Below are 22019 nucleotides of genomic sequence, written 5' to 3' on the forward strand. Positions count from 1 at the left end.
TCGTGTTCGTCTTCGACCCCATGGACTGTATAGTCCATGGAATTCTCCAGGCCAGAATACTGGAGTAGGTAGCCTTTCCCTTCTCCAGAAGATCTTTCCAACCCAGGAATCAAGCCCAGGTCTCCCACGTTGCAGGCGGATTCTCTACCAGCTGAGCCACAAGGGAAGCCCAAAGCACAAGGAAACCCATCCATCCTCGAGGATGGTGCTTAATTAGCTGTCTCTTCTCACAATTTCAGGGCCTGAGCATGTAGCTGTCTACCTGTAACTCTCCCTTTGCCTGTTCAAATAAAAGGTAATTTATAAAAACAAATAGCACAAAAGGATGAAATAACTACACATGTAGGATGAAGAAAATATTTATCTTTCAATTTTTTATTATAATGAAATATGAGATGTTTTACCTTTTTTTGGTACTAAGTCTTTTTAAGGTTTTCTTATTATTTATTTTTCATTGTGCTGGACCGTCATTGGTGCCCGCAGGCTTTCTTTACTTGCAGTAGATGGGCTTCTCACTGCGGTGGCCTCTCTTGCTGCAGAGCGTAGGCTCTAGGCACGAGGGCTTCAGTAGCTGCAGCTCTCAGGCTCTAGGGCGTGGACTCTAGTTGTGGCGCATGAGCTCAGTTGCTTCGTGGCATGTGAACTCTTTTCAGACCAAGGATGAAAACTGTGTCTCCTGCATTGGCAGATGGATTCTTATCCACTTTACCACCAAAGAAGTCCAGTACTAAGTCTTTATAATCTGATGTACATATCTCAAATCTAACTAATCAGTTTTAAGTGCTCAGTTGCCACATATAGTGAGTGGCTACCATATTGCAAAGCTCTAGTTTAATATGTTCTTTTCCTTTACTTTGTCGTTGCTTCCCTGATAGCTCAGTTGGTAAAGAATCCACCTGCATTGCAGGGGATCCCGGTTCGATTCTTGGGTCAGGAAGATCCTCTGGAGAAGGGATAGGCTATACCCATTCCAGTATTCTTGGGCTTCCCTTGTGGCTCAGCTAGTAAAGAATCCATCAACAATGTGGGAGATCTAGGTTCAATCCCTGGGTTGGAAAGATCCCCTGGAGATGGGAAAAGGTACCCACTCTAGTATTTTGGCCTGGAGAACTCCACGGACCCCATGTATATTCCATGGGGTCACAAAGAGTTGGACATGACTGAGCGACTTTCACTTTCACTTCACTTGTTACATTTCTTCTTTTTCTATTCATTTAATAAATGTTAATATTTACCAAGGACCAATTTCTGTGACATGGAGTACGTTAAGTACTAGTACATTTTTTTCTTAAATGGCTTAAATTTATCTGTTCTTTGTAGCCCAAAAAACTGGCTGAATTAACTGAGTTGTTGACTGGGGTTTTGGTTGTTGACAGTCAATTTTTCCTTAAAAGCTAGGGCTGTATCTGATAAAACCTAAGAATTGCTGGGAGCTATGTTTTGCATCATGTGTAGAAAATCTGTCTACATTGAGAGAGAGAAGAATAAGACCCATGTGAAAGGAGAAGGAGAGATGAGCAAGGGAAAGTCCCCACTTTAAGCGCCACACTCTCGTGACGACAGCTGTAGCCACTGTGTCCTGACTCCACACAGCTTGTGTATTCAACTCCTGGATTCTACGAGCCAGGGCTTCCCTGTTTGTGCCTAAGCTACCTTGAGCATGGTTTCTGGAACTTGCAACTGGGAGTTCAGGCTCATACAGCTAAGAGACATTAAGTACATTTGAAAAATACATACTTATGTGATGGCTGTACCTTTTTCTGACAAATTATCAGTCTCTGCTCTAACTTTACCTGTGTTCTCAATTACTCTGCTTTTTCCCTGGAGTCAGTGATCTTTCTAAGCAAGTATCATTACTTTAGGGCTTATGTGATTGATTAATTAAAAGTCCTTAGAGCTAGCCTGCTTGTCTCAATCACAGCAAAGCCTGCTTTTTGTTTCCCTAAGCAATCTTAATCAGCCCCTTAAGACATCATCTCTGTTTTTCCTTTGGATAAAACATCAAGTTGTTTCTACCATGTCCCTCCTAGGTGCCGGCCTCTGTACTAAACCCCTTTCCCAGATCATCCTACTTAATGCTTATAATGAGCCAATGAAGTTGGCACCGCTGTGACCCCCGCTTTACAGATGGAGACACTGAGGCCTACAGAAGTTTTAACTCACCCAGGCTTACCTGGGAAGCGGCAGAATGGAATATGGACCCAGTGTCTTTACTCAAGAGCCCAACTTTTTTTTTTTTTAATTGACGTATAGTTAACTTACAATGTCGTGTTAGTTTCTGGTGTCAGCAAAGTGACTCAGATATATATACACACACATACATGTACATACAGTATACTTTTTCATATTCTGCTTCATTATGGTTTATTATAAAATACTGCACATAGTTCCCTATGCTAGAGTAGGGCTTTATTGTTTATTTTATGAATAGAAGTTTGTATCTGCTAATGCCAAACTCCTAATTTATCCTACCCCCTGCTTTCCCCTTTGGTAGCCATGTTTGTTTTCTATGTCTGTGAGTCTCTTTCTGTTTTGTAAATAAGTTCACTTTTATCATGTATTTAGAGTCCACATATAAGTGATAGCATATGATATGTCTTTGTCTGACTGACTTCACTTAGTATGATTATCTCTTTGTCCATCCATGTTGCCGCAAATGACATTATTTCATTTTTTATGACTGAGTGGTAATACTCCATTGTATATATGTAGCACATCTTCTTTATCTGTTCATCTGTTGATAAACATTTCAATTGCTTCCATGTCTTGGTTTTTGTAAATAGTGCTTCTGTGAACATTGGAGTTCATGTATCTTTTTAAATTAGAGTTTTTTTCTTGATATATACCCAGGAGTGGGACTGCTGGATCATCAGATCAGATCAGATCAGTTGCTCAGTCGTGTCTGACTCTTTGCGACCCCATGAATTGCAGGACGCCAGGCCTCCCTGTCCATCACCAACTCCTGGAGTTCACTCAGACTCACGTCCATCGAGTCAGTAATGCCATCCAGCCATCTCATTCTCTGTTGTCCCCTTCTCCTCCTGCCCCCAATCCCTCCCAGCATCAGAGTCTTTTCCAGTGAGTCAACTGTTCGCATGAGGTGGCCAGAGTACTGGAGTTTCAGCTTTAGCATCATTCCTTCCAAAGAAATCCCAGGGTTGATCTCCTTCAGAATGGACTGGTTGGATCTCCTTGCAGTCCAAGGGACTCTCAAGAGTCTTCTCCAACACCACAGTTCAAAAGCATCAATTCTTCGGTGCTCAGCCTTCTTCACAGTCCAACTCTCACATCCATACATGACCACAGGAAAAACCATAGCCTTGACTAGACGAACCTTTGTTGGCAAAGTAATGTCTCTGCTGTTGAACATGCTATCTAGATTGGTCATAACTTTCCTTCCAAAGAGTAAGCATCTTATAATTTCATGGCTGCAGTCACCATCTGCAGTGATTTTGGAGCCCAGAAAAATAAAGTCTGACACTGTTTCCACTGTTTCCCCATCTATTTCCCATGAAGTGGTGGGACCAGATGCCATGATCTTCATTTTCTGAATGTTGAGCTTTAAGCCAACTTTTTCACTCTCCTCTTGAGAAATTTGTATGCAGGTCAGGCAGCAACAGTTAGAACTGGACATGGAACAACAGACTGGTTCCAAATAGGAGAAGGAGTTTGTCAAGGCTGTATATTGTCACCCTGTTTATTTAACTTATATGCAGAGTACATCATGGGAAATGCTGAATCATATGGTAACTCTATTTTTAGGTTTTTTAAGGCCCCTCCATACTGTTTTCCATAGTGCCTGCACCAGTTTACATCCCCACCACAGTGTAGGAGGGTTCCTTTTTCTTCACACTGTCTCCAGCACTTATTATTTATAGATTTTTTCATGAGAGCCATTCTGACCAGTGTGAAGTGGAACCACATTGTGGTTTTGATTTGTATTTCTCGAATAATTAGTGATTTTAAGCATCTTTTCATGTGCCCATTGGTCATCTGTATGTCTTCATTGGAGAAATGCCTATTTAGGTCTTCTGCCCATTTAAAACAATTTTTTATTGAAGTATAGTTTATTTACAATGTTGTGTTGCTCTCAGGTGTGCAGCAAATTGAATCAGTTATATACATACATGTATCCACTCTTGTTTAGATTCTTTTCTCATAAGGGGTGTTAGAGTATTGAGAATTCCATATGCTATATAGCAGATTCTTATTAGTTATCTATGTATATATAGTAGTATATATAGGTCAGTCCCAATCTCCCAGTTTATCCCTCCCTCCATTATCTCTTGGTAACCATAAGTTTGTTTGCTACATTTGTCACTCTACTTCTGTTTTATAAATAAGCTCATTTGTACCCTCTTTTTTTTTAGATATCTCTTATAAGTGTATTATATATTTGTCTTTCCATGTCTGACTTACTTTACTCAATATGGTAATCTCTAGATCCATCCATGTTGCTAACCAATGGCATGGTTTTATTCTCTTTTATGACTAATATTCCATTGTATATATGTAGCATATCTTCTTTGTCCATTCCCCTGTTGGTGGACATTTAAGTTGCTTCCATGTCCTGGCCATAGTACTGCAGTGAATATTGGGGTGCTTGTATGTTTTTTTGGAGGCTGGCTTTTATTAGGTTCTGGGAGGGAGCTGGGGAGGGTTGTTTTGAACCAAAGCTCACTGGAGGAGAATGAGAATTCAGAGTTGTGGCGGTTTCTTGTTGGCACCAAGTGGTGGGGAGTTTGCTGTTGCTAAGGTGTGTGGGAATCTTCTTTCTCCCTGCTGATAGTGAATACTGAGACCAGTGGGAATGCACGAGGACCCCACTGTGTGGCTTCCTGACTCCATTTTGTATCAGGCGTCCTTCATCCTTTTTACCCACGGCGTCTTTAGTGGCACCCTAGTGTTTGAGGGAATGCCCCCTGCACACAGATGCTGTACCGTTCTGTAGATGAACAAAGACCCTAGGACGTGCACGGGAGAGTCCGTTTAGCAACTTGAAGGGCCTCCCAGTGTATTCCTGGGTGGCCACTCCAGACTGAAGGTGGAGCTTCAGGTAAGCTTAGCAATCAGTAGGGGTGACATCTGCCTGTTGTGCGGGGATCTGTCTTGAAAGCTGTCAGAGATGGAACAGCAGTAGTAGTGCTTGTTCAGTCATGTCGATTCTTTGCAACCTGGTGGACTGTAGCCTGCCAGGCTCCTCTGTCCACAGAATTTAAGACACATTTAAAAAGAGAAAAACTTAATGCAAAATAATGAAGCTTCTCTTTTTATTGTCTACAGTTTTGGTCCTGAATTTTATGTTCCAGAAATCCCTAGATATTACTATTGATAATTTTTAAAGCCTGGCTTGGAATATAGGGACTGTTGGGGAGGAAAGGGCAAGTGAATTTAAAAAAAACTTAAAAGTTGATTTTTCTCTTTACAATTAGAATGAAATTTATTCAGATATATAAAGACCTAAGTTATAGGAAAATCAGTCTACATAGGCTAATTTTAAAAAGATAAAACATTCCAAGAGAAAACATTGTAACTTGTAAGTATTGGTAAACTCATAAGGGAACTTTTATCAGGTAAGAATTATATTTTAAACTGTATCTTTGGAAAAAATCAAAGGTTTATTTCTAAATGTGTTTTTTGAAATATTTTACTAAAAATACTGCATCTTGAGATATCATTGAAAAACTTCTTGTTTTGGCTAATATACATCTATAAAGGTGTTTTTCATAACACAGATGAACTAGAGTGTGGCAGGTAGTTTGGTTCACATGTTGTTTTTCTTTGTTAAAGGGGGAAATGAAAGCAGCGTTGTAAACACATGCCACACTGAATTTGTGGTTTCTGGGGTCAGCTGAGTAGGAAAGTGATACCCTTAACTTGCTGTATCATAACCATATTTGGATCCAGATCTAGAGTCCGAGTTACATAAAACCAAAAAGGTAACATAATTAGAGGCTAATTTAGTACATCAGTTTTCTAACTTGCAAAATTATCCCTATAGCTCTTTTTTACATAAACTCCAGGGCTTCCCGGATAGCTCAGTTGGTAAAGAATCCGCCTGCAACGCAGGAGACCCGGGTTTGATTCCTGGGTCGGAAAGATCCACTGGAGAAGGGATAGACTACCCACTCCAGTATTCTTGGGCTTCCCTTGTGGCTCAGCTGGTAAAGAATCTGCCTACGGCGGGGGGGCGGGGGGGAGGAGCCAAGATGGCGGAGGAGTAGGACAGGGAGAACACTTTCTCCCCCACAAATTCATCAAAAGAGCATTTAAACGTCGAGTAAATTCCACAAAACAACTTCTGAATGCCGACAGAGGACATCAGGCACCCAGAAAAGCAATCCAACTCTTCGAAAGGAGGTAGGAAAAAATATAAAAGACAAAAAAAGAGACAAAAGAGGGAGGGACGGAGTTCCGTCCCGGGAAGGGAGTCTTAAAAAGAGAGAAGTTTCCAAACACCAGGAAACCTTCTCACTGCCGAATCTGTGCCGAGCTTTGGAAGCACAGAGGGCAACATAACAGGAAGAAAAAATAAATAAACAATTAAAACTCGAAGATTGCGAGTCCTACGGTAACTCCCCCAGCGGAGAAGCAGCGCAGATGCCTGCACGCGCCATTAGCAAGCGGGGGCTGGACAGGGAGGCGCAGCGCGGGCTGCATCGCTTAGAGTAAGAATCTGGCCTGAATACCCTGAGCACTATCTGAGCGAAATAATTTGGGCTAGCAAACCAGACTGTGGGATATCTACCACGCGAAAAGCCAGCCCCAACGTAAGACACTGCCAGGCCCGCACACGGAACAAAGAATTGAACAGAGATAGCCGGCTGCAGACCTTCCCCCTCCGGTGACAGGCAGCCAGAGCCGGAAGGGGGCAATCGCAGCCCCAGAGAGACATTATCTATAAAACTGTAAGCAGGCTTCTTTGCTAACTAAAACTTCTTGGGGGTCTGGACGGTTAACATCTGCCTGAGAAGGTGCGCCGGTTTTACACCCAGATAACCGAGTGGCGGGGAGGCGATAAGTCGCAGCATTGGCGCTCGCCAAACACCTCATCACTTGAGCTGCTCGGACCTGGGAAGAGCACAAAACTCAGGCCCAACTGAGTCTGTGCCTCTGAGGACTACCCGAGTGCCTGAACCTGAGCGGCTTGGACCTGGGAGGTACATGCAACCCAGGGCCAGCCTCGGATTGTTCCCGGCGGAACAACCTAGAGCCCGAGCAGTGTGGGCAGGGAGGCTACACGCGCCGTGAGCGGGGGCAGACCCAGTGTGGCTGAGGCACTGGGAGCGCACGCCAGTGTTATTTGTTTGCAGCATCCCTCCCTCCCTCCCCACAGCGCGACTGAACAAAGAGAAGAAATACAGCTCCACCCATCAGAACACCGACACAAGCTTCCCTAACCAGGAAACCTTGACAAGCCACCTGTACAAACCCACACACAGCGAGGAAAAGCCACAATAAAGAGAACTCCACAAACTGCCAGAATACAGAAAGGACACCCCAAACTCAGCAATTTAAACAAGATGAAGAGACAGAGGAATAGCCAGCAGATAAAGGAACAGGATAAATGCCCACCAAACCAAACAAAAGAGGAAGAGATAGGGAATCTACCTGATAAAGAATTCCGAATAATGATAGTGAAATTGATCCAAAATCTTGAAATTAAAATGGAATCACAGATAAATAGCTTGGAGACAAGGATTGAGAAGATGCAAGAAAGGTTTAACAAGGACCTAGAAGAAATAAAAAAGAGTCAATATATAATGAATAATGCAATAAATGAAATTAAAAACACTCTGGAGGCAACAAATAGTAGAATAACAGAGGCAGAAGATAGGATTAGTGAATTAGAAGATAGATGGTAGAAATAAATGAATCAGAGAGAATAAAAGAAAAACGAATTAAAAGAAATGAGGACAATCTCAGAGACCTCCAGGACAATATTAAATGCTACAACATTTGAATCATAGGGGTTCCAGAAGAAGACAAAAAGAAAGACCATGAGAAAATACTTGAGGAGATAATAGTTGAAAACTTCCCTAAACTGGGGAAGGAAATAATCACCCAAGTCCAAGAAACCCAGAGAATCCCAAACAGGATAAACCCAAGGCGAAACACCCCAAGACACATATTAATCAAGTTAACAAAGATCAAACACAAAGAACAAATATTAAAAGCAGCAAGGGAAAAACAACAAATAACACACAAGGGAATTCCCATAAGGATAACAGCTGATCTTTCAATAGAAACTCTTCAAGCCAGGAGGGAATGGCAAGACATACTTAAAATGATGAAAGAAAATAACCTACAGCCCAGATTATTGTACCCAGCAAGGATTTCATTCAAGTATGAAGGAGAAATCAAAAGCTTCTCAGACAAGCAAAAGCTGAGAGAATTCTGCACCACCAAACCAGCTCTCCAACAAATACTAAAGGATATTCTCTAGACAGGAAACACAAAAATGGTGTATAAATTCGAACCCCAAACAATAAAGTAAATGGCAACGGGATCATACTTATCAGTAATTACCTTAAACGTAAATGGGTTGAATGCCCCAACCAAAAGACAAAGACTGGCTGAATGGATACAAAAACAAGACCCCTACATATGTTGTCTACAGGAGACCCACCTCAAAACAGGGGACACATACAGACTGAAAGTGAAGGGCTGGAAAAAGATTTTCCATGCAAATAGGGACCAAAAGAAAGCAGGAGTAGCAATACTCATATCAGATAAAATAGACTTTAAAACAAAGGCTGTGAAAAGAGACAAAGAAGGTCACTACATAATGATCAAAGGATCAATCCAAGAAGAAGATATAACAATTATAAATATATATGCACCCAACACAGGAGCACCGCAGTATGTAAGACAAATGCTAACAAGTATGAAAGGAGAAATTAACAATAACACAATAATAGTGGGAGACTTTAATACCCCACTCACACCTATGGATAGATCAACTAAACAGAAAATTAACAAGGAAACACAAACTTTAAATGATACAATGGACCAGTTAGACCTAATTGATATCTATAGGACATTTCATCCCAAAACAATGAATTTCACCTTTTTCTCAAGCGCACATGGAACCTTCTCCAGGATAGATCACATCCTGGGCCATAAAGCTAGCGTTGGTAAATTCAAAAAAATAGAAATCATTCCAAGCATCTTTTCTGACCACAATGCAGTAAGATTAGATCTCAATTACAGGAGAAAAACTATTAAAAATTCCAACATATGGAGGCTGAACAACACGCTGCTGAATAACCAACAAATCACAGAAGAAATCAAAAAGGAAATCAAAATTTGCATAGAAATGAATGAAAATGAAAACACAACAACCCAAAACCTGTGGGACACAGTAAAAGCAGTCCTAAGGGGAAAGTTCATAGCAATACAGGCACACCTCAAGAAACAAGAAAAAAGTCAAATAAATAACCTAACTCTACACCTAAAGCAACTAGAAAAGGAAGAAATGAAGAGCCCCAGGGTTAGTAGAAGGAAAGAAATCTTAAAAATTAGAGCAGAAATAAATGCAAAAGAAACAAAAGAGACCATAGCAAAAATCAACAAAACCAAAAGCTGGTTCTTTGAAAGGATAAATAAAATTGACAAACCATTAGCCAGACTCATCAAGAAACAAAGGGAGAAAAATCAAATCAATAAAATTAGAAACGAAAATGGAGAGATCACAACAGACAACACAGAAATACAAAGGATCATAAGAGACTATTATCAACAATTATATGCCAATAAAATGGACAACGAGGAAGAAATGGACAAATTCTTAGAAAAGTACAACTTTCCAAAACTCGACCAGGAAGAAATAGAAAACCTTAACAGACCCATCACAAGCACGGAAATTGAAACTGTAATCAAAAATCTTCCAGCAAACAAAAGCCCAGGTCCAGACGGCTTCACAGCTGAATTCTACCAAAAATTTAGAGAAGAGCTAACACCTATCCTGCTCAAACTCTTCCAGAAAATTGCAGAGGAAGGTAAACTTCCAAACTCATTCTATGAGGCCACCATCACCCTAATACCAAAACCTGACAAAGATCCCACAAAAAAAGAAAACTACAGGCCAATATCACTGATGAACATAGATGCAAAAATCCTAAACAAAATTCTAGCAATCAGAATCCAACAACACATTAAAAAGATCATACACCATGACCAAGTGGGCTTTATCCCAGGGATGCAAGGATTCTTCAATATCCACAAATCAATCAATGTAATACACCACATTAACAAATTGAAAAACAAAAACCATATGATTATCTCAATAGATGCAGAGAAAGCCTTTGACAAAATTCAACACCCATTTATGATAAAAACTCTCCAGAAAGCAGGAATAGAAGGAACATACCTCAACATAATAAAAGCTATATATGACAAACCCACAGCAAACATTATCCTCAATGGTGAAAAATTGAAAGCATTTCCTCTAAAGTCAGGAACAAGACAAGGGTGCCCACTTTCACCATTACTGTTCAACATAGTTTTGGAAGTTTTGGCCACAGCAATCAGAGCAGAAAAAGAAATAAAAGGAATCCAAATTGGAAAAGAAGGAGTGAAACTCTCACGATTTGCAGATGACATGATCCTCTACATAGAAAACCCTAAAGACTCCACCAGAAAATTACTAGAACTAATCAATGACTATAGTAAAGTTGCAGGATATAAAATCAACACACAGAAATCCCTTGCATTCCTATACACTAATAATGAGAAAACAGAAAGAGAAATTAAGGAAACAATTCCATTCACCATTGCAACGAAAAGAATAAAATACTTAGGAATATATCTACCTAAAGAAACTAAAGACCTATATATAGAAAACTATAAAACACTGGTGAAAGAAATCAAAGAGGACACTAATAGATGGAGAAATATACCATGTGCATGGATTGGAAGAATCAATATAGTGAAAATGAGTATACTACCCAAAGCAATTTATAGATTCAATGCAATCCCTATCAAGCTACCAACAGTATTCTTCACAGAGCTAGAACAAATAATTTCACAATTTGTATGGAAATACAAAAAACCTCGAATAGCCAAAGCGATCTTGAGAAAGAAAAATGGAACTGGAGGAATCAACCTACCTGACTTCAGGCTCTACTACAAAGCCACAGTTATCAAGACAGTATGGTACTGGCACAAAGACAGAAATATAGATCAATGGAACAAAATAGAAAGCCCAGAGATAAATCCACGCACATATGGACACCTTATCTTTGACAAAGGAGGCAAGAATATACAGTGGATTAAAGACAATCTCTTTAACAAGTGGTGCTGGGAAATCTGGTCAACCACTTGTAAAAGAATGAAACTAGAACACTTTCTAACACCATATACAAAAATAAACTCAAAATGGATTAAAGATCTCAACGTAAGACCAGAAACTATAAAACTCCTAGAGGAGAACATAGGCAAAACACTCTCTGACATACATCACAGCAGGATCCTCTATGACCCACCTCCCAGAATATTGGAAATAAAAGCAAAAATAAACAAATGGGACCTAATTAACCTTAAAAGCTTCTGCACATCAAAGGAAACTATTAGCAAGGTGAAAAGACAGCCTTCAGAATGGGAGAAAGTAATAGCAAATGAAGCAACTGACAAACAACTAATCTCAAAAATATACAAGCAACTCCTACAGCTCAACTCCAGAAAAATAAATGACCCAATCAAAAAATGGGCCAAAGATCTAAATAGACATTTCTCCAAAGAAGACATACAGATGGCTAACAAACACATGAAAAGATGCTCAACATCACTCATTATCAGAGAAATGCAAATCAAAACCACTATGAGGTACCATTTCACACCAGTCAGAATGGCTGCGATCCAAAAGTCTACAAATAATAAATGCTGGAGAGGGTGTGGAGAAAAGGGAACTCTCTTACACTGTTGGTGGGAATGCAAACTAGTACAGCCACTATGGAGAACAGTGTGGAGATTCCTTAAAAAACTGGAAGTAGAACTGCCTTATGATCCAACAATCCCACTGCTGGGCATACACACTGAGGAAACCAGAAGGGAAAGAGACATGTGTACCCCAATGTTCATCGCAGCACTGTTTATAATAGCCAGGACATGGAAGCAACCTAGATGTCCATCAGCAGATGAATGGATAAGAAAGCTGTGGTACATATACACAATGGAGTATTACTCAGCCATTAAAAAGAATACATTTGAATCAGTTCTAATGAGGTGGATGAAACTGGAGCCTATTATACAGAGTGAAGTAAGCCAGAAGGAAAAACACCAATACAGTATACTAACGCATATATATGGAATTTAGAAAGATGGTAACGATAACCCTGTATACGAGACAGCAAAAGAGACACTGATGTATAGAACAGTCTTATGGACTCTGTGGGAGAGGGAGAGGGTGGGAAGATTTGGGAGAATGGCATTGAAACATGTGAAATGTCATGTATGAAACGAGATGCCAGTCCAGGTTCAGTGCACAATGCTGGATGCTTGGGGCTGGTGCGCTGGGACGGCCCAGGGGGGTGGTATGGGGAGGGGGGAGGGAGGAGGGTTCAGGATGGGGAGCACGTGTATACCTGTGGTGGATTCATTTTGATGTTTGGCAAAACTAATACAATTATGTAAGGCTTAAAAATAAAATAAAATTAATTAAAAAAAAAAAAGAATCTGCCTACAATGCTGGAGACCTGGGTTCAATCCATGTGTTGGGAAGATCCCCTGGAGAAAGGAACCTACTCCAGTATTCTGGCCTGGAGAATTCCATGGATTGTATAGTCCATGGGGTTGCAAAGAGTCAGACATGACTGAGCAATTTTCACTTCTCTTCAAGGTGAAATGGGAAGAGGAAGCTTTAATTTCTTTATGCTTTTTTAAAATCAGATTTCATAATCCAGAGGAATAATGTTTTTCACTTAGTATGAAAATAATGCTACTAAAAACAATACCAGAACACATGCTTACTGCCCTGCTGACAGACTAAGTTGTGCATTCTGTTTTATTTATATTCCAAGTTTATAAAAATGTTTAAAGACTTACAAAGTAAATATTTTGGTTTTTTGCAGGAATCATCTAGACAGGACAGATGCTGTAAAGGTAAGAGAATATAAAGTAATTTTTAGGATGCTTTAGTTCTTTCTTACCATCAATTTATATAGTTTTGGAATAATTGACCTCAGTATAAAATTATATTTTAGCCTGATAGTGAAAGTCAGTTAGTCATGTCTTACTCTTTGCAACCCAGGCCAGAATACTGGAGTGGGTAGCCTTTCCCTTCTCCAGGAGATCTTCCCAACCCAGGAATCAAACCCAGGTTTCCCACATTGCAGGCAGATTCTTTACCAGAATACTGGAGTGGGTAGCCTTTCCCTTCTCCAAGAGATCTTCCCAACCCAGGGATCAAACCCAGGTTTCCCGCATTGCAGGTAGATTCTTTACCAGCTGAGCCACAAGGGAAGCCCAAGAATACTGGAGTGGGTAGCCTATCCCTTCTCCAGCAGATGGATCTTCCCAACCCAGGAATCTAACGGGGGTCTCCTGCATTGCAGGTGGATTCTTTACCAACTGAGCTATCAGGAAGCCCCCTATATTTTAGCCTAGATAATAAAAATGTTCATATAAAGGCTGTGAATAAATTATTCAAGTACCTCAAGCTAAAATAATATTGATAATGCTAGTTTTTATTTCTGCTTCTCTCATAGGCACCAAAAGATAGACAGAATGGGAGATTGCTAGTGTTTGATCCAAAGGGTAAATGATTTATTACTTTAAAAGAATATATTTGATCACCCTTTTGTCCTAAATATTAAGAAGATAGTCTATAGGAATGGTTGAGTGTGCTTGAGTTAGCAATTAAATCCTTTGTTATACTGCCTGTCACTCAAACAATGCTAAATATTTACCAGTCAGGAATTTCTATTAAGAACATCACTATTGATAAAATACTGGGTTGAGTTTTTTTTCTTCTCTTTCAGAAAAAGTGATGATTGAACCAAATGAAGGAATGTCAGAGTAAGAAGATGTCTCTCGTTGAGCATCTGATATATCATGCCTTTTAAGCAATTAGAAGTAGATAATGCAATCATTTGTCACCCAATTAAATTTGAAAGGCCAGAAATGCATGGATTAGCACTTAGCTTTTGCTTCAGTCAAAGCAACTGTTTCTTAGATAAGAGGACATTTAAAATGAAAAATGAATTTTGATAAAAAATGTAGGGGTATAGATAATATTCAAACCTACTTCTCAACTGCTTAAACGCCAAGTATTCTGAATTTTACTTATATAACTTTCATTGCTCATTCTTGTTTCACTTTGATACTTGCTTGTTTCTTTGAGAATATCATTTTAAAGGAATATTTAAAGGGAGAGGGTGGGAAGATTTGGGAGAATGACATTGAAACATGTAAAATATCATGTGAGAAACGAGTTGCCAGTCTAGGTTCGATACACGATACTGGATGCTTGGGGCTAGTGCACTGGGACGACCCAGAGGGATGGTATGGGGAGGGAGGAGGGAGGAGGGTTCAGGATGGGGAACACATGTATACCTGTGGTGGATTCATTTCGATATTTGGCAAAACTAATACAATTATGTAAAGTTTAAAAATAAAATAAAATTAAAAAAAATAATAAAATAAAACACTGCTACTAATATCCTATCCTTCAAAGAACCTGTGCAAAGACTAGGTCTCCAGGGCAAATGCTTGATTGGATTGTTTTTGTTTTTTTACTGTTAAGTTGTACAAAATGTTTGTACATTTTGGCAATAAAGCCTTGTCAGTTGCCTTATTTGCAAAAAAAAAAAAAAGGAATATTTACCTTAAAATCAGATTTTTATTTACTATGAGAAGAACAATTACTACTAAATAAGGAAAATAATCACCCCAACTAGTTGAAGAGATTAGTGTTGAAAGAATCGTAGTCCAGTTTCAATTTAGTAGCTAAATATTAAGTACCTGTTTTGTTCAAGGCACTGATTCTGGTAAACCATCAGAGTCCTTCCTGACATAATCATCTATCTACTGAAAAAAAAATCAATTATTTATTCCATGAAAAATTGCATTTTGAAAGTTGATCATAAAACACATTCATAGGGTTCAATTATTGACAAATTGGTAGTGCACTTCTAGTAGAATTCTATTCAAATCAAAATTATTTTGAAGTATTCTGAATATTATTGGCTGAGAAAAATATACCTTATACAACATATGTTTTAACTTATATACTGTCAAAGCTGAAAATTAAAATTAGGATTCACTTTGACTTTTGCAAATTGTGTAGTAAATACGTGTTTTTATATTAAAGAGAAGGTAATAAATTACAGATCAATGACAGAATCTGTGCTTGTCTCAGAGTAAATGTTATAGACAACAAGGAAAAGGTAAATGCCCCATTAACTATATTAATCTAAATGTAATTATATATTATGTATCCTATTAACATGGCTGAAAATATTTAAATAAAAAATCTAAGAAAATGTTAGTAGTCTTTGAGGGAAATATGATATAACTTTTTAATAATGAGAGTTAGTAGCTATTAATGAAAATAAATATCGTGTCTATGAACCCCAGTGTTCATTCATAGACTGTAATAAGCAATGCTGGAACTGGAGCAAGGGGGTAACCCATATCCTGAGGTAGTTAAACCCCAGGGGTAAATCAGATGCAATCTGGGCCAAGATAGAAAAGCAGCATGCACGTGTGCTCAGTTGTGTCTGACTCTTTGCAGCCCCATGGACTGGAGCCCACCAGGCTCCTGTCCTAGAATTTTTCAGGCAAGAATTCTGGAGTGGGTTGCCATTTCCTACTCAAGGGGATCTTCCCGACCCAGGGATCAAACCCACATCTCCTGCATTGCCAGGAGGATTCTATAGTGCTGTGCCACCCGGAAAGCCTAAGTGGCTGCCGGTTCTCTTGATCTCATTAATAATTGCATCTGGTTATCAAACTACTTTTTGCAAGAGCAGCATGATCATGTTCTGTTCACTTCACTTGTAGAGAAGAGTTTGGGTTTGGTTTGGTTATTATTTGGAGTAGGGTAGTAGAAGGAGGGATGGAGAAGGCAATGGTACCCCACTCCAGTACGCCTGCCTGGAAAATCCCATGGATGGAGGAGCCTGGTAGACTGCAGTCCGTGGGGTCGCTGAGGGTCGGACACGACTGAGCGACTTCACTTTCACTTTTCACTTTCATGCATTGGAGAAGGAAATGGCAACCCACTCCAGTGTTCTTGCCTGGAGAATCCCAGGGATGGGGAAGCCTGGTGGGCTGCCGTCTGTGGGGTCACACACAGTCGGACGTGGCTGAAGTGACTTAGCAGCAGCAGAAGGAGGGATAGGTCGATAGCCAGTAAGCTTCATAAGTGCATGGCTTTGTAACTCAGCTACCTCACCCAAGCAGATTCTTTACCATCTGAGCCACAAGGGAAGCCCAGTCTCACCGAGAGTTGAAGGTAAACAGAGCCAGTTCTGGCAGAAAAAAAAAGTAAAAGATCAAGTAGGAACACAGAAAACCATGGGGGGCCTTTGCTGAGCAACAGTGTGACTGACCCACAGAATTGATGGATTTTCTCAGCGTAGCCTGCATTCTACTCCCCACCCTCCTTCTAGTTTCACGGTCTGACTGGCAAGTGGAATTTCCTGAAAGGTTCTATCCAGGTTGGATTAGGGAAATCTTGGCATTTTCTTTCCCCACCAGTTCTTTGCCTTGATTTTCTGATTGATTCTTCATTCTAATCTGAGCCACAAGCAGTGTATGAACTTTCATAAACCAGGAGTTTCACAGTTATCTGTACACAAAGGCCAAATAACTCATTTCCTTTTTTCCTCATGGATCCCATGTGTCAGAGATTTTGTCTACCCAACAAACGGCACTTAATTAACAAACCATTTTCAGCAGTAAAAGTAAAGTGTATCTTTAATGCTGGATAAAGTCTTATAGATGTTGGACCTTCGATCTGCTGGGTTATTTGGTCAAGCTTTCAAGTTCATAGATGTGTTGGGAAAATGGCTAAAGGAATCTCACAGAACTCAAGTCTTTGAGGTTGATAAAATAGTATCTATAGGTTATTCCATAATCATATTTTATCTTTTATAAAATGTATGACACAATTTTTATTCCCATTTTTACTCTTTAAGTAAATGCCTCTTTAGACACAGACCAATATTGGCAAGCAAAATTTATACTTCACTGACTTTTGCAAGTCTCTCTAAATATAGCAAAGACAGTCTCAGAAAAGTAAGTTTAAATTAATTTTGTTTTTAGGCTCATGTTTGATAAATATCAATTCAGTTCATTTCAGTCAGTCATGTCTGACTCTTTGCGACCCCATGGACTGCAGCACACCAGGCCTCCCTGTCCTTCACCAACTCCTGGAGTCCACCCAAACTCATGTCCATTGAGTCAGTGATGCTATCCAACCATCTCATCCTCTGTCGTCCCCTTCTCCTCCCACCTTCAATCCTTCCAAGCATCAGGGTCTTTTCAAATGAGTCAGCTCTTCACATCAGGTGGCCAAAGTATTGGAGTTTCAGCTTCAGCATCAGTCCCTCCAATAAATATTCAGGACTGATTTCCTTTAGGATGGACTAGTTGGCTCTCCTTGCAGTCCAAGGAACTCTCAAGAGTCTTCTCCAACACCACAGTTCAAAAGCATCAATTCTTCAGCACTCAGCTTTCTTTATAGTCCAACTCTCATATCCATACATGACTACTGGAAAAACCATAGCTTTGACTAGATGGACCTTTGTTGGCAAAGGAATGTCTCTGCTTTTTAATGTGCTGTCTAGGTTGGTCATAACTTTTTTCCCAAGGAGCAAGCATCTTTTAATTTCAAGACTGCAGTCACCATCTGCAGTGATTTTGGAGCTCAAAAAAAGTCTGTCACTGTTTCCCTGTCTATTTGCCATGAAGTGATGGAACCAGATGCTATGATCTTAGTTTTCTGAATGTTGATCTTTAACCCAACTTTTCCACTCTCCTCTTTCACTTTCATCAAGAGGCTATTTAGTTCTTCACTTTCTGCCATAAGGGTGGTGTCATCTGCATATCTGAGGTTATTGATATTTCTCCCAGCAATCTTGATTCCAGCTTGTGCTTCATCCAGCCCAGCATTTCGCATGATGTACTCTGCACATAAGTTAAATAATAGAGTGACAATATACAGCCTTGACGTACTCCTTTCCCAATTTGGAACCAACCAGTCTGTTGTTCCATGTCCAGTTCTACTGTTGCTTCTTGACCTGCATACAGATTTCTCAGGAGGCAGGTCAGGTGGTCTGGTATTCCCCTCTCTTGAAGAATTTTCCACAGTTTGTTGTGATCCACACAGTCAAAGGCTTTGGCATAGTCAAGAAAGCAGAAATAGATGTTTTTGTGGAACTCTCTTGCTTTTTCCATCATCCAGCGGATGTTGGCAATTTGATCTCTGGTTCCTCTGCCTTTTCTAAAACCAGCTTGAACATCTGGAAGTTCACGGTTCACATATTGCTGAAGCCTGGCTTGGAGAATTTTGAGCATTACTTTACTAGCGTGTGCGATGAGTGCAATTGTGCGGTAGTTTGAGCATTCTTTGGCATTGGCTTTCTTTGGGATTGGAATGAAAACTGACCTTTTCCAGTCCTGTGGCCACTGCTGAGTTTTCCAGATTTGCTGGCATATTGAGTGCAGCACTTTAACAGCATCATCTTTCAGGATTTGAAATAGCTCAACTGAAATTCCATCACCTCCACTAGCTTTGTTCGTAGTGATGCTTTCTAAGGCCCGCTTGACTTCACATTCCAGGATGTCTTGCTCTAGGTCAGTGATCACACCATCGTGATTCTCTGGGTCATAAAGATCTTTTTTTATAGTTCTTCTGTGTATTGTTGCCACCTTTTCTTAATATCTTCTGCTTCTGTTAGGTCCATACCATTCTGTACTTTATTGTGCCCATCTTTGCATGAAATGTTCCTTTAGTATCTCTGATTTTCTTGAAGAGATCTCTAGTCTTTCCCGTTCTATTGTTTTCCTCTATTTCTTTGCACTGATCACTGAGGAAGGCTCTCTAATCTCTGTTCTTTGGAACTCTGCATTGAAATGGGTATATCTTTCCTTTTCTCCTTTGCCTTTGCTTCTCTTCTTTTCTTAGCTATTTGTAAGGCTTTCTCAGACAACCATTTTGCCTTTTTGCATTTCTTTTTCTTGGGGATGGTCTTGATCATTGTGTCCTGTACAATGTCATGAACGTCTGTCCATAGTTCTTCAGGCACTCTGAATATAAATATAAATAATTTGATAAATATAAATAATTTTAAAACAAAGTTTAAAATGTGAACTTTAAAGAATTATTAATTCAGTAGAAACTTGAGGACATTTAATGTACTTAACATAACGAATTAATTGTAAAACCTGGATTATCTGCCCTCTAGCATAAATACGTTCCAGTGGGATATTTAACTTGACTGTCTAACCTTAGTAGATACTAAATTAAGTACTTTCCATCTTCCAAAAAGTAATAATTTTAATCTTTCCTAAACTGTAACTGTATATAAAGAAAACAGATCTTTTAGAGTATTCTGGTTATCTGTTTATGTTAATTGGTTAGAGGCACTGTTGCCATAAGTCACTTTCTCAGATGAAGTCAACAGACTATAGTTGAAGAGGAGGTTGGAGTTTGGGCCTCTTCTTTGAAACTGTGTATAAGGAACACTGTATATCAGAAAGTGAGCAAAAGAGGAATTCATATTTTACCGTTGATCATTTGGCCCCTTCTCATATGTGTTTTTATGGGATGTTCACTGCTTTCAAATAGTAATATCCTTTTTATCTTCAGGCTTCCTCCATGTTCTGTCATTAAAATCATTAAAGGCATTTCATACTATTCAAATATCCAGCACTAGATTAGCTAAATTCCCCTCTTTAGGGATGTAACTTAGTGAATATATAAGTACAATATTTCATAGATTCTGAAGCATGCATATTTTCTTCATATTGTAACATTTCTTACAGTTGATGGCATCTTATACTGGCAATGCTTTTTCTTTCTTAAATATTAGTATGTCTTATAATAAATAGGTGGTATCTTTGGCTGAACCTAGAGATCACCATACTAAGTGAAGTAAATCAGACATAAAGACAAATATCATATGAGATCACTTATATGTGAAATCTAAAATATAATACAAATGGACGTATTTACTAAACAGAAACAAACTCAGAGACATAGGAAACGAATTTACAGTTGCCAAAGGGGGAAAGAGGGAAGGGGTAGATGGAGGAGTGTGGGATTAACAGATAAACACTACTATATATAAAACAGATAAACAGCAGAGATTTACTGTATAGCACAAGGAACTATATTCAATATCCTATAATAAACTTTAATGGAAAAAATATGAAAAATATATATATATTTACACACACATATATTAACTGAACCACTTTGGTGTACACCTGAAACTAACAGTATTGTAAACCAACTATAGTTTAATCTTTTTTAAAAAAGAAATAGATGCTCTTAAATTCAATGAAATTCTGTAATAATAAAAAGACAGTATATCTAATCTAGATAAAAGCCCTCCTTTCATAGATAAAAGGAATAGATATTAAAGCATATGAATTCTAGTAATCATTTGTGGTGACCTTTGGCATAATAGGATTCTATCATGCTAGAAACTGAATACTTAAGTGACTTCTCAACTTTTCACATGTAGCGTTTCTTCTTTGATGTCTCCTTTCACAATTAGAAAATCAAGGAGGGCAGAAGAAGAACAACTGTAAATCTTCTTTGCTGTGCATTTTTCATCACCAGAGAGGGGTTTTGCTCTAGCAGCATATACTGGGAATGTAAAGCTTCCATTCCCTCCATAGTATTAGGAATGTAAGAAGCTGTTCAGCCTATTTGCTAAATCACTGTACAAAACCACAAACTTGAATACTAATGTTATAGAGTCATATTTCAATGGGGATAAAACAGAGCCATCATAACTTTAGGGGAAAAAATAATACTTTACATCTTTTTATATCTGGTCATGCAAACTAAAGTTGAATTTTTTAAACTCAGTAAAGGAGACATACTAAAATGATCTTAAGACCACAAAAAATGAACATGAGGTTGTTTTTCCACCAGCATGGGTACCTGTCAGTGTACCACACAAAAATCCTGTCTCAATACATTATCTGTTGACGTAAGGTTTCAGGCTTAAAGGCTAAAAGAGAAAATTAACCCATCTTTATTTTAGTCACTTAATAAAAAAAACAGGCTACTTCATATTGTGAGCAAGGGTTAATATTAGCATCAGACTCAAAGGGTTAATATTAGCATTTAACAGTGGTGAGAACTGACTTGAAAAAAAAAAACCCAAAGCCTAGTATTCCTTAAATAGTTTTATTTCACCATATCATAATGATATGCCAGGGACATTCATATAATGGATTGCTTATATGTTCTATGTTAACTCTGAAAAGATTCTAAGAATCATTACACAATGACAAATGGCTGGTAGAAACAGAATTTTAAACATTAGTAAAACTTATTTTTAATGCTTTTCCACAAAGAAGATATTGCATTTTAGCTATTATTGATATACTGTATTTTTATATTAAATGTGTGTTTGTATATGAACCCATATAGAACCTTTAACAGAATTGTAACCTAGAAAAGTATTTTTTAACTATATACTTTAACATCTAGGAAGGAAGTCTCTTCAAAAAATATTGAAAATAAAATCTCTTCAAATAACACTAAAAATAGAATATCTTCAAAGAGTATTTCAAACAAACAAATAGAAACAAATCTACAATCTAAGCTATGGTCATCTTCCTTCTTAAAAGCAAGCACAGGTAATAACATTTATTTTATTTGAGTAACCGTAGCTTCTATTTCAGCCTTCCTTCTTTAGGACCTTTGGGATGTTGACAACTTGTAAGTCTGGGGCAAGTCTTAGGAATCAGTAATTTTTCAAACTCATGTATGGGATGATTCTGATATGCAGTCAGGTGTGATCCAGGGGTATATAATACATAAAATGATAACT

At 38.7% G+C, this 22019-nt stretch overlaps 1 protein-coding gene and 1 long non-coding RNA gene across 23 annotated transcripts in view; one reads left to right on the forward strand and one right to left on the reverse strand.

The window, feature by feature from the left end:
• Positions 1–22019, forward strand: part of ERICH2 (glutamate rich 2) — a 59114-nt gene that overhangs the window by 21559 nt on the left and 15536 nt on the right. For 4 of the 21 annotated variants that reach the window (XM_086357266.1, XM_086357420.1, XM_086357245.1 and 1 more), the window contains one exon: positions 13071–13101. The exons of 4 other annotated variants lie outside the window; for them this stretch is intronic. In XM_086357266.1, coding sequence (XP_086213392.1) covers positions 13071–13101 — 31 coding nt within the window. Of the gene's footprint in view, positions 1–6192; positions 6361–13070; positions 13102–13706; positions 13756–13979; positions 14017–21676; positions 21826–22019 lie in introns of those variants that run through there. 13 more of the 21 variants (XM_086357428.1, XM_086357360.1, XM_086357349.1 and 10 more) reach the window with 8 other exon arrangements.
• The window catches only part of LOC147378521 (uncharacterized), a 32152-nt gene continuing 29229 nt past the window's right edge, over positions 19097–22019 (reverse strand). For both annotated transcript variants that reach the window (XR_015147568.1, XR_015147571.1), the window contains exon 2: positions 19097–19254. This is a non-coding gene — a long non-coding RNA (uncharacterized LOC147378521). The remainder of the gene's footprint in view (positions 19255–22019) is intronic.

This window comes from Bos grunniens, chromosome 2 (genome assembly GCF_055505025.1).
Source record: "Bos grunniens cultivar Pamir isolate PY7600 chromosome 2, Bosgru_T2T1.0, whole genome shotgun sequence".
NCBI lineage: Eukaryota > Metazoa > Chordata > Mammalia > Artiodactyla > Bovidae > Bos > Bos grunniens.